The sequence below is a fragment of the Gekko japonicus genome, unplaced genomic scaffold (assembly GCF_001447785.1).
Source record: "Gekko japonicus isolate JY-2015 unplaced genomic scaffold, Gekko_japonicus_V1.1 scaffold1, whole genome shotgun sequence".
NCBI lineage: Eukaryota > Metazoa > Chordata > Lepidosauria > Squamata > Gekkonidae > Gekko > Gekko japonicus.
Window position 1 is genome coordinate 926149 of NW_015164181.1, and position 12119 is coordinate 938267.

Sequence of the window (12119 nt, forward strand, 5' to 3'; positions counted from 1 at the left end):
CCTACTTCACAGGGGTGTTGTGAAGATCAAGGGGGAGACAGGGAGAGTGTCTGACATCCTTAGATGCTTAGAGGGAGGGCAGGATAAGAATGCGCTAAATAATAACAAAATAAGTTCCCAGCCCTCATGACTTAAAAAGATCGACGTTCTTTCCCATAGATGTTTCAAGTTAGAAAAACAGTGAAAGGGAGACATAACATACACACACACACACACCATCCAGCGCGCCCTCTAAGCTGTGGAGTCTTGTGAGCAAAAATTCTACTTTGTGAGCTACTAGCATTAAAGTTGTGAGCGAGCGATTTGTCTGCTGCATAAATTAGTCTGCTCTGCAGCCATCCCTTCCTGAGCGAAGACAAAAATGTGTGCGCTGGAGGCTAAAAAACTGTGAGCTAGCTCTAGGGTTGCCAAGTCTTCTTACCTTGGCAGCGGGGGAGACTTGCTGGGCTCCGGGAGCTCCTCGACGGTGTGCGCGCGCGCCGCCAGCACATCACAGGAAGTTATGTGCTACGTCGCTCTCTTTGAGGGCGTGGCCCAGATTGTCAGAGGGAAAACCATAGAGTTTTCCCTCTGACGATCCGGGCCATGACCCCAATGTGAGCGATGTGATTGCGTCACCTCTGGTGACGCAGCTTCGGGGGGCAGAGTTCCCCCCCGGGCCCGATTCCGCCGCAGCGGAAATCCAGCCTCCAAGTTTCCCCACCCCCCGTCCCCATTTGGCAGCCCTAGCTACCTCACACTAGCTCAGCTTAGAGGGAACACTGACCCCATCCTGATCTGAATCAGGCCCCTACATGCCTGAAAACTAGAAGGTTTTTTTTAAAAAAATCACTGGGAGCATCAAAGATGGACCCCCCAATGCATGTCTGATTTAGTTCCTGGCCCGTAAGTACGGTGGGGCTATTGAGGGCTCCACCCCTTCCTTAAAGGGCCTCTCGCTCTTAAAGGCCCCCCTTCTTCCCTAAGGCATTTAAAGGGACCCTTTAAATCAGGAGTGTCAAACATAAGGCCCGTCCCGTCCAGGGCTCTTGTGCGGCCCACAAGCAACTGATGCAAGGGAGGGACTGCTGGGGGAGTGGGAGTGGGCAGAGCTACTCCATTATGGCTTTAGCACAGCAGAACAACCTCACCTGCAGCAGTCAAGCATCGTGGGAGCACCTGCCCAGCATTGCTCTGCTGCCTCTCTGGTCCACCTCTGTGGGTTTCCCTCTGCCTTGCAGTGAGGACACACCAACTCGAGGCTTACCAGCTGCTGTCCTTTATACAGTTTCTGTCTCCAGTACCTGGCATTATGTTTTATGGCACACGTGGCCCGGCCCGACAAAGAGACATTTATGTCAGATCTGGCCCTCGTCACAAATGAGTTTGACACCTCTGCTTTAAATGCTTTTGAGAAGAAGCAGGGAGGTAGCGCAAGTGCCCGTCTCCCTCCCCTCTTGCGAGGTTTAAAGGGCCCTTGTTTAAAGGGAGTATGTGGCCTGCCGATCAGCTGGAGGGCCCTTTAAATCTTGCAGCAGGGAGGGAGAAGGGGTGGGCACCACCACCCCTTCATTATGGCAAATAATGGCAGCCCCACCATAAAACTTTTTGCCCCACAAGCCTCAAAAAACCTGGCTACAGGCCTGTTTAGTTCTCTATCCAGGAAGCTCAGGGTAGGATATGTTAGCTCTCTGGTCTTCCATTTTCCCCTCACAGGCAACCCTGTGAGGTGGGTTAGGTAGGGTTGCCAAATTGAAAACACTTACCGGCGGGGGAGCGTCCATTTGCTCCGGGAGCCGCCAGAGCGTCACCGGAAGTGACGTCACACGCTGGGCGGGGCCACACCATTTGAGGGGAAAACAAAGAGTTTTCCCCTCAAATGGCGTGGCCCCGCCCCCAGCGTGCGACGTCACTTCCGGTGACGCGCACGCTGGGGCGGGGTTCCCCCCAGGCCCTGATTCCCCGGCGTCTGGGAACGGGGCCTCCGGGGCGGGGGATTTCCGCCCTACCGGGGGAGTTGGCAGCCCTAGGGTTAGGCTGAGAGAGAGAGAGAGAGAGAGAGAGAGGGAGGCCCAAGGCTACCCAATAAGCCTCCCTGGTCCTAGTCCAGGGGTGGCCAAACTGTGGCTTGGGAGCCACATGCAGCTCTTTCACACATATTGTGCGGCACCCAGCAGGGCAGCTGGGAAAGCGAAGCGGAGGCATATTTTTCTTCCCTCTCTCCTGTCTATTTGCTCTCTTTGTTTCTCTCTCTCTCTTTCTTTCCACCTCTTTCATTCTTTCCACCTCTCTCTTTTCCTCTCTGTCTTAGACAGATAAAGATCCCTAGCAAACAAATAAATATCATTAGCAATATTTGCTTTTACCCCTTTTGTTTTTATTTTTGGCAGTCTCGTTTAATGTTAATAGAAAAGCAAATGTGCATATTTTTAAATAAAAATGTGCATATAATATTTGTTCATGTTTTGCAGGTCTCAGACATCTGACATTTATTCTGTGTGGCTCTTAACGCTGAGCAAGTTTGGCCACCCCTGTCCTAGTCTGACAACAGAACTATGCTAGCTCATCTATTATTGAACTCACGTTATCAATGAGGCTGAGGCTTCTTTAGATGGGAAAATGTTTTTCATTTTCTCATGACTTCCCCTGCAAGGAGCTCACAGATGAATGAAACTGTATCAGCGGCCTGTAGAATTTTTGCTGCCGTTCCCAAATAAAAATCTTTTGAATTAACATCTTAACTTTTTGTTTTTCTGTTTCAGGATTGTGTGCAGTTGAACCAATATAAGCTGAAAAGCGAAATAGGAAAGGTATGTTTCCATAAATGATACTTTCGTTTACCAAAAAGGGGTAACTCGGAGGGCTCAGCTGTACCTGCTTGCGACCCTGGCAGGATCTTAAGAGGAGTTGTTTTTTCCCTTTCACTGGGTTACTTGGATGCTAATTCTGGGGGAGTTTTAATCCCCAAAGGCTCAAGGTTAAAAGTTTGTGAAAGTCAACTTGGGTAACTCTGTGGCTTCTCAGACTCCAAATTTCATAATCAAGTCAACATTTAGGAGAATTGTGTGGTAACAACCCTCTCTGACCTAGATCACCTTTAAATGCACGCAGGGTATGATTGAATGTTCATTGCTTTCAGCCCCCACCGCATATAGAAAAATAAGCTTGTTAAACAAACCTAGAATCTTTTTTGCCCTTATTTCAGAGGGCATTGTGTTGCCCATGTTGGATGGGTTACCTCTCTCTCTGGCAGACTGTGTCAAGAGCTTTGGGTTTCTTTTGGCTTTATCTTCAGTAACAGATCAAAGATGTTGTTGAAAGTCCCTTCTTCTGATCACATCAGGTTTGGATATTAGCTCACCTCCTAGAATCAGTGGACCTAGTAATGTTAAACCATGTTGTGTAATCCTGAGGCTAGATTACTGCAGTGTGTTTCACATGGGGCTTATCCTTGAAGACTTTGTGTAAACTTCAGTTAGTTCAGCATACAATGTCTTGTCTTTTGACTGGAGTAAATCCTTTTTGTAACACTGCACTTGTTTTGGAATGGTAGCATTCGCTGCCAACTTTCCCCCCCACGGGGCTCCATTTCAGATGCTGATTTTGCCCTTCAAAAGCCTTTCCACCAGCTCTGTTCTTCCCGCCGGTTTCTTCATTCCGTCTTCCCTCCCACTGGGCGTTTCTGTGTTTGCTGGCTTGTTCCAAGGCTTTCTCAGTGGTCGCTCATTTGCTCCATGAATTGATCTGCCAATGATGTTGGAGAATCTGTTCCTTCCTCCTGTGTCTAGTAGGGCATGTAAGACTACACAGTTTCAAAGGGCCTTTTGTTGATTTTATTCTCCCAGTATGATGTATCGACTTTCAGGGCAACTGTTTTCTTTTCTTGCTGATGAGCTAATGTTTTACCGTGGTGTTGTTTCTAGCGCGGGCATGCTGAAGCACACTTCTGGCTGGCATCACTGGTTTTCCAGCCCAGTTCAAATTGCTTGGCTTGAACCATGGAATTCCTAAATGTTGGTCAATTTCTCCTGCACCAGGAGACCTTTAAGGATCATTGGCCGCGATCACACGGGCAGTTTGGCTCGACACAGGCACTCCTCCCCTCCCGATCAAATGGGTGCAGTCAGCCACATCTGTCAGGCGTTCCACCAGCCATACTTATCCCATCATAGGATGACTTGGAGCTGGGTTAAAAAGGCACCGCATCACAAGTGGTGTTTTCGGTTCCCCACGCAGTCATTGCGCATGGCTGAATGTCTGAACACGGGGGAGCGCGCACAGAACGGATTTGGCAGTATGAACCTGCAGGGAGGGGTTTTTTTTAAAAAAAATCCTATATGTGCATGTATGCTCATGCACATGAGTGCATTGTGTGCATGTGCGCACTCATGTGCACTTATGCGCACACATGAATTTTGTAAAAAAAATTGGCAGCATGCTCTGTGGCTGAGGTGCTGCAATAATGTGGATGCTTTACCACGGGATGTCTCTGTGGGTAACTCGCAGCAGGGTGTGCTGTGTGGCTTGATATGCCCCGCAACACTTTCAACCGGTTCAGTTAGAGGCGGCATCATATCACGCCGAGCCACCAGTGTGGCCGCAGCCATTGTCTCCCATACAAACCTATCCGCTTGCTTAGATTATCTGCCCCATGTCCTTCTGACATCAGAAGTGTGCTGGGTACCCTACACAAGCTAAACTGCGTGGATCATAGAGCTCCCTCCCACAGGGGACTTCCCTTGCTGATGAAGTTCAGGTGGCAAGCTTGTTCAAAATAACAGAGAATGAGCTCCCCCCTCCCCGATTCCTGTGCTTCCTCTCTGTTTTATATTTCTCTTGTGTTGTTGCCAGGCTTCCTCAGGTTCTTAATGAGGTTTTCACACATTTTTGTTGTTGTTACACAGATTGAAGTCACCTTGTGAATCCTCTGTGTCGGGACGGAAAAGCAGGGTGCCAAGATTTGACATGCATAAATATGACTGAAGTTTCCCCCTCATTGGCAGATAATAATTGTCCTTTCTCCCTGGGTTATCTCTTGCCAAAACACAACATCAAGGCCGGCGGAAGCCTTTAATGCAGCCGATCAGAGGGAGGGCGAGAGGCAATCTTTCACCATCAGACCTGGTTAAGCCCTTATTTCCATACAAATGCAGTGTGTGATTTAATTCCATCCTGCATTAAAAGCTGCCCAGTAACTGAAAGGTCTATAAAAGCCTGAATGGGCAAGCAGTTTCTGGACTGATGCCAGGGCTGCAGGTGGTACCCTGGAGGAGTCTGTTCTTGCCTAGAGGAGGTGTCCTAAAAAGTCCGCAGATGCAACTTCCAAAAAGGCTATTTGAAAGGACAGATTGGTCTGTTGTGTTTTGTTTTGTTTTTAAAAGGATACCTGATTTTTAGCAACAGATGTCTCAGGAATCATTCCACTCCATCAAACACTGGTTTCTTCACAGAGGCTCAGCTCTACCTGCCCTCTCTGGATTGAATCCCTCCTTTCTTTCTCTTATTCCTTTTTGGGGTTGATTCGTACTACTAAAGACCTGCAGGTCACAGGGGGAGGGAGAGAGGCCCAGTTCAGACGTCTGGCAGAAGGGAGGTTTAATTAAACTGTCTTTTTTTTAAAAAAAAAAAATGTTTTGTTGCTTATAATTACATAAAGGTAAAGGTTCCCTTGCTCAAAAGCCAGTCGAATCCGACTCTAGGGTTGCGGTGCTCGTCTCCGTTTCAAAGCCGAAGAGCCAGCGCTGTCCGAAGACGTTTCCGTGGTCATGTGGCCGGCATGACTAAACACCATGGCGCACGGAACGCTGTTACCTTCCCACCGAAGTGGTCCCTATTTATCTACTTGCAATTTCTTGCTTTCGAACGGCTAGGTTGGCAGGAGCCGGAACTAGAGACGGGAGCTCACTCCGTCATGCGGCACCCAGGTCTTGAATTGCTGAACTACTGACCTTCCACAGCCTGCAGTTCAGCGTCTTAACCACTTGAGCCACTGCATTACATGTGCACAGAGAAAAGGGAAATCTCCCCCCCCTTCCGCACACACACACACACATGCACACACCATGCAAAAAAAAAATATAGGAAAAAAATCATACACAAGAAACCAAATAATTTACAACAAAGCATAAAAAGCAAACAGGTAAATCTTGTCACTTGTTTTCTTGTTCCAGAAAGGAATAAGCATGATAAAGTGTAATTGCCAGAACACTGGCCTCTCTGCTAACTATAGTCAGTTAGGGTCCATCAAACCAAGATCTGAAACCGTGCCTTGAAGGCCCTGGTCACATGGGCCAGATAACGGGGGGGGGGAGCTGTGGCTATTTACGCCGGTGCAGTTAGACCCGCCAGAACGCGATCAGACGTGTCAGCGGCACACCACAGTTCCGTCCCTAGGCGCCTGCACTTCAACGAAGGCAGCCGGAGGGAAAAGCCGCGCCGGCATGATCACACAGACGGAGTCCGTTGGCAGCCCGTGGCAAACCATTTGCCAGTACTTCCGTGCAGGTACTTTTTAACCGCGTATTTTTGGCGGGACGCCGCAGGTTGGCCACGGGTGCGCTACGCCCGCCAGATGTTGCGGTGTGATCACACCTGGAAAACCCACCCAACATTCGTGGCTCTCCGGCAGCAAATTCGGCATGTGAACGGTGCCGAAGTTGGTTTATGAACCACAGTTAGTCTTAATTATGGTTTTGTTCCAACACATACCACTGCCCTCCCTGACTTGTTCCAACACATACCACTGCCCTCCCTGGCTACAAAACAAAGGCAACGCAACCAGCATTTGGCAAGAAAAGCAGGGTGGCGATCTGCAGGCCTCCAGGAGCGGGGAGGGAAGAAGCATGACTGAATTCCAAAGTTAGTTCTGGCTTTAAAGGGACCACATTTAAAGGGACCACATTCCTTTTAAATGCCTTCCCTCCCCTGGAAATAATGGGTGATGGGGCACCTTCTTTTTGGGTTTCCTAGAACTGGACTCCCTGGTCCTATCTTTTTGAAACTTAGGAGGGTTGTTGTTGTTTCAGGAGAGGCACCAGATGCTATACTGAAAATTAGGTGCCTCCACCTCAAAAAACAGCCCCCTCCCCGAGCTCCAGATACTCACAGGTCGATTCTCCATTATATCCTATGGGGACCGGTCTCCACAGGGTATAATGGAGCACCCAGCGGACATCCCCCCCCCCCGCTTTCTGATAACCCTGAAACAGTGGGAGGGCCTCCAAACCACGGGATCCCCTCCCTCAATTGGGGATTGTAGCGACCAGTGTCTAAGCCGAGTTAGGGTGAGCTAGCTCACAGTTTTTTAGCCTCCGGCTCACACCTTTTTGTCTTCGCTCACGAAGGAGGGTTCTAGAGCAAACTAATTTATGCAGTAGCCAAATCACTCACTCACAACTTTAATGCCAGTCGCTCACAAAATAGAGTTTTTGCTCACAAGACTCCGCAGCTTAGAGGGAACATTGGTAGCAACCCTACCTGTGAAACTTGGGGACACAGAGCCAGGCCTCAGAAAATGATTTTGACAGGTTCAGCTAGAAGCAGGCAACCCTTGAGCATTGGAAGCAGCTCAGAGATAGAAAAATTACACCAGGATTCACAGTTCTCTCCTCTCCTAACCCCTTTCAGCCCCCCCAAACATGTGTGCTTAATTGCAAAGTGCCTTTAGAGATCAGGTAAAGGAGGCTGGGTTAGGAAACAAGTGGACACCGCGAGCAGAACAGCTGGCATGAGACAAGCCTGTGCAGCAGCCAGCCTCTTGCAGAGGAGATAATTATTGTGTATATCAAAATATACACATGGCAGATTTCCAGAGCTGCAGCACCTGGGCTCTGCGTGACTGGAATCCGAGGGCTGTACTTGGTTTGGTTTTGCTGTGCCCTTCACGGACTGAGTTAGGGAGAAAGGCTCTCTCTCTCTCTTCACGGATCATGATGGATTTCAGGAATCTTAGTGGATCCAGGCCTCTTCTTTTGAACCAATTCACGGGATAATCTTAACATGCTCATATATTACCAAGCCATGTTGAGAAGGAAACACGAGAGAAGTTGGCCTTTTAGTAACTGGAAACGACCACCTGTCTCTGTTTATTTAATGATATGGTGACCTGGTGGTTTTAGACATAACATAACCGATCTTTCAACTGGCAGTGGACAGTGCCAGTTTGGTGTAGTGGTTAGGAGCGTGGACTCGAATCTGGGATTAGATTTGATTCCCCACTCCTCCACATGCAGCTGCTGGCGTGACCTTGGGTCAATTATAAGTCCTTTCAGAGCTGTTCTCTCAAGAGCAGTCCTCGAAAGAGCTCTCTCAACCCCACCTACCTCACAGCTGTGGGGAGGGGAAGGGAAAGGAGATTGTAAGCAGCTCTGAGACTCCGAGTGAAGCACAGGGTATAAATCCAATCTCCTCTTCTTCCCTCTTGAAGCAACAGAACAAAGTTTGAGTCCAGTGGCACCTTTAAGATCAACAGAGTTTAATTCTGGGTGTAAGCTTTTGTGTGCACGCACACTTCTTTTAGCTAGGCAGACTCTGACAGCTTTTGTGAAATGTCTCTAAACCATTAGTGGGGGAAACCGATGGAATCCAGAAGTAGAGTTTCTTGTACAAATCCCTTGCCTGTTTATCAGGGAGGCAGGCAGTGGGGTGGCTGCAATGAAAGTGTGAGGCTCCCAAAGGTCAGTTTCCTCCCTTGTGGCTTTCACTGGAAGGGCAGCTGTGACCTTGGCTGAAGGTTTGCATCGTGCTGAGGATGAACCACTTGCTGAAGTTAATGGCCCTGAAGCGTGTTTCTTTCTAACCACTTACGAATCCTTATGAAACACACTTTCCCTTGGCTCCTTGAGCTTTCATTAAGAGACCTGCAAAGATTCCGTGCATGAAGTGGAAAGGACGACCTTCACCTCTTTCCATAATCAGCCTTCGTTGGCACTTGTTTCTGTGCAAAGCAGGCTGCGGCTCTTGGGGGACTTGGGGATGTTGCTTTGGCTGCAATACTTTCCCTAGTTACAAGGAACCGTCTTGATTTTTCTGGCACCTCTCTCTGGTAAATGACAATGTTCCTTAGAGGAGGGTTGTGGGTACCTTGTTTTGGAGGGGTTAACTATTGTGGTTAGTCCAGTTGTCACTAGTTAGCAGAGTGCTTAAATAAAGCTGCAAACGCAGCAGTGTTACTTTACCAGGTTACTCAGCTTACAAAGCTACACAGAGCCATGTTGCAAGTTTAGAAGAGAACTACTTCTCTCTTTATTTGAGAAATATAGGGAAGAGCAGAGACAGGACAGAGTACTAACTTACTAGCTGAAGGATGGAAGTAGATGGCAAGAAGGCCATCTGCCTCATGGTTCCAAGAGAGAACAGCATGTCACCCCTCTTGGTGCGTCCAGTGGGAGAGTTCGTCTTCATCTGAGACAGAACGGAAGGAAGGGAAATTGTCCATGAGAACACAATCTGGATTTCAAAGGGGATAGTGGCAGAAGCGTAAGCACAGGAAGAAAGGCCAGTGTGACTGCCTAGCTATCTCGTCTCTCTTGCCACAAAGTCTGGAGGTCTGAGGCACAGGGACATGACATCACACCTGGGACTTCCAACACCCTGAACTGCACCTTCTTATCTTAGACTCACTGAAGGGGGGAAAGTGGAGGTGTGATTTAATTGAAAGCCACATGTGGTGGAAGTGTAAAAAAGTTCAAAAATATTGGGGTATGATAAACAAAACTATACATGAAATCCTAGAACTGAACCTAGATTTGAGACCAGAAATATTCTTGTTAAATATTGTTCAAGATGGATATAACCACAAAGATGTATATCTTATAGTTTATATACTAACAGCAGCCAGAATGTTGTTGGCAAAGTATTGGAAATCAGAGGAAATACCCTCTAAAATAGACCTTAGTTTAAAACTGTTAGAACTAGCACAAATGGACGATCTGAGTATAAAATTACAGGGGGGAAATAACACGGTACATGGCAATAGATGGAATAGGGTGTATGCATGGATAAATAAGCTGGTGAAATGAAGAACTCTGAAAATTTCTGTAAGCTGTCAAGTTATCTTGTATAATGTTTAATGAAAAATAAAATAAAAGTTAAAAAAAATTGAAAGCCACGTTGGTGTAGTGGTTAGGAGCACGGACTCTGGTCTGGGAGAACCGGGTTTGATTCCCCCACTCCTCCACATGCAGCCGTCGGTGTGACCTTGGGTCAGTCATAAGTTCTTTCAGAGCTGTTCTCTCAAGGGCAGTTCTCTCAAGAGCTCTCTCAGCCCCACCTACCTCACAGGGTGTCTTGTTGTGGGGAGGGGAAGAGAGAGGGATTTTAAGCTGCTCTGAGACTCCTTCGCATAGTGAAGGGCAGGGTATAAATCTAATCTCCTCCTCCTCCTCCTTCTTCGTTTCTGAATACGAGGGAAGGATGCTGTCAGATCCATCAGTGTTCAATAAAAGGCTGGAAAGGCACCTCTCGGGTGCAGGTTTAGAGACAGGAATGCTGGACTGAAGGATTTATTGGAGGAGTCTTTCCTTCCAGGATGCGAAGCCTCAAACGGCATACGACAGGAACCAAGAATCTGAACTGACATGGCGATTTGTTTGTGTGTGTTTATTTCCAGGGCTCTTATGGTGTTGTGAAGCTAGCCTACAACGAAAGTGATGACCAATATTATGTAAGTACCTTTCCTCTCCAGGCCCACACGACTGAGCTTGGCAGGGGATTTTTTTTCCAGTCCCCTTCGTCATGTGGGGAATGAGCTGTCTCTCCTACCTTTGCTTGTACTTTTGTTTCAGTCATGTGCCACTGAAAGAGAATAACCTCCCCCCCCCCGCAGTTACGAGGACCTGCTGTTCTGGGAGGCATCCCTCCTCCAAAGGAACCGATTGCTGTTGCATGACATTTCCCGGAGATTAAACGGGACAATTGACATTGCAGGGAGAGTGGGTGGGAACAATCAGCGCGTCCTATATGTTGAAATGAGTCTTCAAAAGAATTATTTTTGCAATAGTATATTAAATGACATTTCAGTGTTCCCATTCTTCCACTAAGGCGCTGTGGGTGATGTACATGGTCTCCCCCTCTTTTAGTCCCCACAGCAACCCTGTAAGGTAGGCCAGATGACTTGTCCAAGGTCACCTACATAAGTTTTGTAATGGAGTGAAGACTTGAGCCTGGGTATCAAAGCCCTTTCCAGAGGTTTGATTTTGGCCTGCCAACTGTACATGGCTGTTGAGCCACGGTTGAGAAAGTATTCAGGGAAACCTGATAAATGTAAGATTTACTTTTTGCTGACAACCCAGAATCATGAAATAATTGAAACTGTTGAAAGATTTCTGTATGAAGCTTCGAGAAGGTGTTCAGTATTCCTTGCATACTGAGTCATATGTTCTGTAGGTTATGCCATTAAAGGTCGATTGATTGATCGATATGCATGACTGGAGTGCACTCCACCCACGATCTTTCCAATACGTACCGTTGCCATTTTATGCGACTGCACATATTTTTCCACCTGCGTACCACTTTTGTGTGCGCAGTCGCATACTTTCAAGAGTCCAGTGTCTTGCTTGCAGGTACTGAAGTTGGAAAATATGCAAGTTGCCCTGTGCACACAAGAGGGTGACCCCATGTGCCAGGAGGTTGCCCACGCTCCTGGTTGGTGCACCATAATCAATCATCTGGATGGGCAGGGACAGAGCAATCCTGTGATTCTGTACATGTGTGTAGTTCCTGCTTCATGGTCTAGAAGACCTTCCGAGCAGAGAGTCCTGACCCAGGATTCAAATCAGAGGATCTAGGCAACCAACACTGGGGTCTGGGCCCCACTGATTTGGTCACTCATGCATTGTGCATTGGATACAGCAGTCGCTAGAGTACCTGAGCCAAACACTGTTGCAGCCATCTTGCGATACTAAGCATCGCCAGAACTTCCCCCTGCCAGTTCCTTATCTTGCCTTTCCACAGCTGTGCATAGGGGTCATTTCCTGCAGGAGCGCACAGGAGCGGAGCTCCGGCAGTAAAGAGCCCAGGGGGCGGGCACATGCAACAAGCCCCACCCCCTGCTCCCAGCAGCCCTCAGTCACAGCAAGAAGCAGCCAGGTAAGTTGTAGAGCTCCCCCCGGCCCCCCAGTCCAAAACAGTCCAGTGGCACC

General features: G+C 48.1%; 1 protein-coding gene across 1 annotated transcript in view; it reads left to right on the forward strand.

Annotated features, from left to right (window-relative positions):
• Positions 1–12119, forward strand: part of CAMKK1 (calcium/calmodulin-dependent protein kinase kinase 1, alpha) — a 103280-nt gene that overhangs the window by 23447 nt on the left and 67714 nt on the right. Inside the window, exons 2-3 of the mRNA XM_015407976.1 lie at positions 2742–2789; positions 10589–10642. Coding sequence (XP_015263462.1) covers positions 2742–2789; positions 10589–10642 — 102 coding nt within the window. The remainder of the gene's footprint in view (positions 1–2741; positions 2790–10588; positions 10643–12119) is intronic.